The following is a 6,400-nucleotide window of genomic DNA, read 5'->3' as shown; positions in this document are numbered from 1 at the left end:
TGTAAGATCTGTACAACATTCTAATTTATGCATAATTAATAAATTATGCATTTTTATATATATTATAAAACTCAATTAATTATTTATCTAACCTCTTTAATCTCTACATTTTATGTTGCGTTTGCAGTTATTTGTCATTTATATTTAATTTCATTTTAATTAATTAAATGTTACAATAGATTTTTCATCTATGATTTTAAAATATTATTAGTTGACATACACGTGCGCCAAAAAGATTATCGCAGCCTACACTCTACCTACATTGCAATGTTACCACCGCGCAGAAACTAAATTATGGATGCTTAGAGATTTTCGTTGCTACCAACCTCATCCCCTATTTTTTAATGGAAATTGTCGTATAATCGCAGCGAGACAAAAAAACGGGGCCGAGAGAGAAGGGAGTGTGTCCGTGAGATAAACAAAGGCGTTCGCCGTTCGAGCTCCGTGCCTCCGTGTTTGTTAGCTGATGGTGAGACAAGAACGACCGAGATTGATGTCCGTCCTTGTCTAAATAACCTACTCGCATTCTTGCACATAGCACGGAACACAACCGCTAATCGTGGACATAGCATAGATCACCAAAAATTCATGGACATTACCGACAATTTCGTGGACATTGGCTATATAGTTCAATGTCCACGTTTTGTGGACATAGAGGCGCTGAAACCAGCTCAATCGCCCGTCCTAGCTAAATCGCGGGCATGTCCGCTTTGGTATTGGTGACATTGTATGATGGTGATTCAGTATATTGGTGATTTTCAGTTAAATAGTCTCGGTGCTCTTGATTAATCGTGTCAATTATTTGACTTTGTTAAATTACTTTATTTTAATCAGCATATAATAAGGTAATTATATTTAGAAAATTATTATTTTTAATATTTGTTATAATACTTATAATTTTAAGACTTCCGTTTACGGTAAGCGTAAGAATTGACACGTGGGGACTGAGTGCGGAATTGAGAAAGGGAGTAAAGAAGATTTAAAAGGAGTGACAAAGGTGAGAGTGAGTGAAAGAGAGAGTGGAGGAGCGAGTGAGTGAGTGGATGTGAAGGAGTAAAAGGGCGGGCAAGGGATAGGGGGGAGAAAGGGGATTTCGGAGGACGCCAGGGGCAGCAAGGCGTAGGAATAGCAGGGTGTATAGAGAGTATAGAGGGTTACGCTGGTAAGAAGAGAGTGGGGCGAGGAGTTTGGAGAGTGTAGAAGAAAGCAAGCAGAGCGTGGAGGGAAAAGAAGGAGATGAGGGTAGAGGGCGCAGAATGGAGAAAAAGATAAGTGTAGGATGGAAGGAGGCGGGAGGAAAGGCGAGACAGTTACGGGAATTTGGAGGAGTACTTGGTGAAGAGGAAGAGGGAAGGAGTGGAGGAAGAGGGGAAAGGGGAGGATGCGGAAATATTTTTATATGAGAAGCAAAAAGACGATAAGATCGCCGAGGAAATGGGAAGGAGGGGAGGGGAAAGGATATGGAGAGAGAAAGGTAAAGCAAGAGAGGGAGGGTGGAGGGAGTGGAGAGATAATAAAGGGATGGAAGGAAGAGATGGAGGAGTCATGAGAGGAGTGAAGGGGATGATGGAGTGGAAAGAAGAATTTAGACAGATGAAGGAAGAGGTGATGAAGGGGATAAGAGAGCAGGGAAGGGGGATGAGGGGGGAATTGGAGGAATTAAGGAAGGAGTTTAGAGAACAGGAGAGGAGATGGAGAGAAGAAAGGGACGAAATGAAGAAATGTATAACGGGACTGGAGAGGAAAGCAGAGAAATTAGAGAAAAGAAGAGAGGGATATGGGGAAGGAGATAAGGAAGGGGAGAGAGAAAGGGGGAAGATGGAAAAAAGAATGAGAGGGATCGAAAGGAAATTAGAGATAAAGGAACGGGAGGAGAGGAGGAGGAATGTACACTACGCAAAAAAATTAGGGGAGCACTTTAAAAACTGCAAATTTTGTCGATTTTCAGAAACCAATATCTCGGCTTCCAGGAATTGCAGAACATTGTTCCTTAGCGCGTTTTAAAGGATAAGGCCTCTACTTTAAAATGGCTTAAGTAAAATTTATCGTCCCAATAAACTGTTTTTTTCACAAAAACCAAAAGCAGAGAGTGTTTGAGTTCTAAAAATGTTATGACATTGCAGCCTTTCATGGGCAAAGCAACAACGATGCGAGAAACGTCACCACATTAGTTTTAAAGCCGAAAATATTCCCTTTAAAATGGCATAAAGAAAATTGTTTTAGCTTGCCTAGGAGCTGAGTTATCAGGTTTCAAAGTAGACTCTGTTTTTTGCAAGATTTTGATCAAGTACCGCCGGCATTCGATGTGCACCACAAGAGTTGGTTGCTCGGTCGGAGTTTGCACATTATTGTGTGTGTATGTGTGTGTGTGTGTGTGTGTGTGTGTGTGTGTGTGTGTGTGTGTGTGTGTGTGTGTGTGTGTGTGTGTAGTGTGTGTGTGTGTGTGTGTGTGTGTGTGTGTGTGTGCGTGTGCGTGTGCGTGTGCGTGTGCGTGTGCGTGTGCGTGTGCGTGTGCGTGTGCGTGTGCGTGTGCGTGTGTGTGTGCGTGTGCGCGTGTGTGTAATAAAACAAACAATATTTAACGCCAATATTAATAATATATTTTTGCTAATTAATTATTGTTGATTTATATTTATTTATAAATATATTGTACTTTTTAGGAGATGAGACTGTTTCTATGGTATCCGATACTTGGTCTACGGATGTGTTGGCCTCAGATAGTGAAATAGTTGAGCAACAGGATCGAATACTGCTTACTGTTCCTCCTGAACAGATTGCACCTGTTCTACCTACCGAACCCACGCCAACCATGTTAGACATTAGTGAAACCGCCTCTGAAGCTTGGAGCACAGATGTATTAGCTAGCGATTCAGAAAGATTAACTGAAGTAGACACCGATGACACTGCTAGCGTTGCTAGGTACATTATTACATATCATATATTATAGTTGTAAAGTATTATTCTACTTGAAGTATCTTACTAATTTCTAATATTCGCATAGATCTGATGATACAGCCAGATCAGAGATCGAAATAGAAAGCCGTGCTGATTCCGAGGGAAATGAAGAAACGCTTCAATCTGCAACCCCATGTAAATATAACGGAAAATTATATTGCTGTACTAGGAATATCATCAAATGATTTTTAATTGCAGCTTATATATAATTAATGTTTTTAGGCCCGGATGGCTCAGGCATTAGTTTTTCGTCAATTTCGGGGAGTCGGGAGGATTCTGGTATAGGAACTTTAGTTGCTCATCCATCGCCAACAACATCTCCATTACCCTCATCGTCGAACGTAACAGGTCGTGGAGGAACCAAATCCGATTATCGACGTAGTACAATGGAATACGTAGACAAAAATGCTAACAATATAAGCAATACAGAATATGGTAAACCGTTACGGGACGACAGGCTGGTCCACTTGATAGATAAACTTCAAATTGATAATGGTAAGCAAGTTGAACGTCAAGCACCTGCGCACAATCACATCGCTGCGGCTGCAGTCGCACCGGCGTTGCTATTAGCTAATCATATTTCTGCGCCTGTTTTGCCAGAGAAGTCCCAAAACGGTGACGCAAAAACAGAGGTATGCATTTCTTCGCTTAATCTATCGGTCAGTCTACCTTCTTATTTTCTTACTGCGAAGATGTTGTGGATTTAATGTGAATTTTGTAAATTAGGAATTGGATGGCTGTATAGCGTCAGTCGGAGACACCGTAGGCCGATTGAGCACGGCTAGCCTAACATCCAGCAGCAGTTCCGGATCGGAATCTCGTGTGAAAAGTAATATTTCAACATCGGATTTACCAACGCCAACGATCAATGGCACTTGTGATGCGGTGGATGGATCAATTTCTAATTTTTCCAAGCCAAACGCATCAACGGGAGCCATTCCAAAGAGCATAAGCTTTGACATGACCGCCGAGCGTGGCGATAAGGAATTGCTGGACGATGATCAAAAGAACAAACGCGGTTTCTTTGGTAAATTGAAATTGACATTGAGAAATCGTCGAGGTAAAGCAATTCGCGGGGCGGACGACAGATGTTTTGATCGAGAAGCTGGTGGTGACGGTGTCGATATATGCAAGCACAGATTACGCAGGATTATGTCGGAAGATGTAACATCATCTGGTAATGTCGCGGGCGGTAAGACCATAACTATTAAAAAAATAGATAATATTTGTAATTATTGTATTGTTTTGTTACAACACAAACAGTTTGCTTTAATAATTTTACATATAATCGAAATAAAGATAAATCGGAAAGTAGTGCTAAAAAAGTTGAAAAGTTTTCTTACTTTGGACAGCAATGTGTTAATAAACATCATTTCATTAATTTCAGATACTACCGATGATATATTAGCGAAATACAGAAGAAAACCAAGCGCAACTAGCGACACAGCCTCCGTTGAAAGCAATCAGTCTCGTACAAAAGAGGTAGAAGACGAAAGGCTTTCGATCGATCCAAATAACGTAGAACTGTCTTATGCTTTTGCGGACGCTAAAAGAAAATTACGTATGGTACTTAGTACTGCTGACCTTCAACACATTCCATGGAATACTTTAGAGGTATTTATTGTGTATTAAATTTCATTTCACAGTATACAAAACGAAATTTGATGGCATTTTATTTACTGAATGTTCAAATATTCACATATGAAATTTCATTGCAGAGACATTGTTGGTCGCAGAAAGAAAACGAATTGGTTGCGTTTTTACAACTACAATTAGCGGAAGCTATAAATCTGCAAGATAGGGCATTGATAGCTCACCTTCATGAAACATTACGTTGCGTGCGTTTATTTAATGACGATGGATGTAGAAAACTCTTCAAATCTCTTCGAGAGGATTATCAAAAGCGATCCCCTTATATCGCGTATTTAATCAGATGTCGTCAGGGATTGTTGTCAACATTAGCTCACTTAGATAGGTACTGTATTTACGTATAAATATCTCTGTGTGTAATGTCGGAATAAATGTAAAATGCTTCCGTTTAATAATAATAATAATATTTTCCAGATTATGCGTGCGAGTTAAGTGCGATCGAGATGCTATCAATAATCATCTTGTATCCGTTTGCGTAAGAGTATTTTTGGAAAAAAGGGAGACTTTTCTTCTACGTTTCTGCGACGAGTTTAAAAAGCTCACGCTGGCTGACGAGAAACAGGATTTTGTGAATAACTTCTTAAAAAAAGTCCACGATGAAATGGACAACGATTCGATCTGGCAATGTATATGAATACAATTATTTGTCTCGTAATTAATCGTAACGGGAATATCCGAACTTGCTTCTGATTTCCAGCGGCAAGCGTCAACCAGTTGAATTTGGCGAGAGTCGTGGTGGAAAGAACCGTCATGGCTCGGGTATACCACAATGCGCTCTATCCAAATGGAGATGGAGATGTATATAGGGACCAGCTTCTTCACGATCACATCAAAAAATTGGCGAAGGTCGTAACTCCAAATCACAAGGACCTACGCATTCCAAAAGTTTATCATTACGAATGCCCCTGGCCATGGGCACAGGCTGAATTGGCTGTGATATCGGCGTATAAGACTCCTAGGGATAAGTTGCAGTGTGTATTTCGTTGCGCGACTACCATCATGAATCTTCTCTCCATGGCGTCAGAAAGAGGCATACCTGCTGCCGACGATCTTATTCCCGTGCTGGTCTATGTCATAATCAAGGTACTCAATCGGAAACGATTTCAACTTAAAAGAAGTAATTGTTAACTTAATTTGTTAACTCAATTTTAGACTAATCCGCCGTCGTTGCTATCGACTGTTCAATACGTAAACAGCTTTTACGGGAATCGTTTGGAGGGCGAGGAACAATATTGGTGGACGCAGTTCTGCTCTGCAATCGAGTTTATTAAGACAATGGATTAACAGTTTCTCAGGAGTATCATGATAAATAAGATTAGATTCAATGCTGGTGATGATGTAGAAATGTATTATAATCATAATTTGACGATTTCGTAAAGAAGAAGACCAATATCTTGTGTAAAGCTAGCTGAAGTTTAACGCTTCCAATCTTTTTTGATTAAAATTCTTAAATAGTGTTAAAGTTTAACTGTTAGTTCTTTCGCACGTTATTACATAACATTAGCAAAGACTGAATCAGATTGTACGTAAAGTATGGCTTTATCTTTATTTGTAACTCTATTGTACAATTTCACAGGACATCGAAACAAAAAGAAATGTTTAGATATTCTTTAATTTATGTGTAAACAATACAGAACTTAGAATTGATAATTATTTAGCAGGATAAACTGTTTGGAGTACTCTTTCTACATTGCGCACCTTCCTCAAGACCGAGAGATTCGAACCGAAAAATATCGCGACTTTCGTAGCGTTTTTACAGTTTTACTCAGGATATATATATATATATATATATATA

General features: G+C 39.7%; 1 protein-coding gene across 5 annotated transcripts in view; it reads left to right on the top strand.

Annotated features, from left to right (window-relative positions):
* Positions 1–6,272, top strand: part of LOC105451813 (GTPase-activating protein and VPS9 domain-containing protein 1) — a 10,652-nt gene extending 4,380 nt beyond the window's left edge. For 4 of the 5 annotated variants that reach the window (XM_011692501.1, XM_011692500.1, XM_011692499.1 and 1 more), the window contains 9 exons: positions 2,661–2,919; positions 3,002–3,090; positions 3,178–3,587; positions 3,682–4,147; positions 4,343–4,569; positions 4,674–4,930; positions 5,020–5,231; positions 5,303–5,688; positions 5,758–6,272. In XM_011692501.1, the coding sequence (XP_011690803.1) occupies positions 2,661–2,919; positions 3,002–3,090; positions 3,178–3,587; positions 3,682–4,147; positions 4,343–4,569; positions 4,674–4,930; positions 5,020–5,231; positions 5,303–5,688; positions 5,758–5,889 (2,438 nt within the window). In that variant the 3' untranslated portion in view covers positions 5,890–6,272. The remainder of the gene's footprint in view (positions 1–2,660; positions 2,920–3,001; positions 3,091–3,177; positions 3,588–3,681; positions 4,148–4,342; positions 4,570–4,673; positions 4,931–5,019; positions 5,232–5,302; positions 5,689–5,757) is intronic. The other variant, XM_011692502.1, reaches the window with a different exon arrangement.
* Positions 6,273–6,400: the final 128 nt, after the last annotated feature.

This window comes from Wasmannia auropunctata, unplaced genomic scaffold, assembly GCF_000956235.1.
Source record: "Wasmannia auropunctata unplaced genomic scaffold, wasmannia.A_1.0 LD336043.1, whole genome shotgun sequence".
NCBI classification, from domain to species: Eukaryota; Metazoa; Arthropoda; class Insecta; order Hymenoptera; family Formicidae; genus Wasmannia; species Wasmannia auropunctata.
Note: the sequence above shows the minus strand (reverse complement) of the source record. Positions and strands in the feature narration are given on the sequence as shown.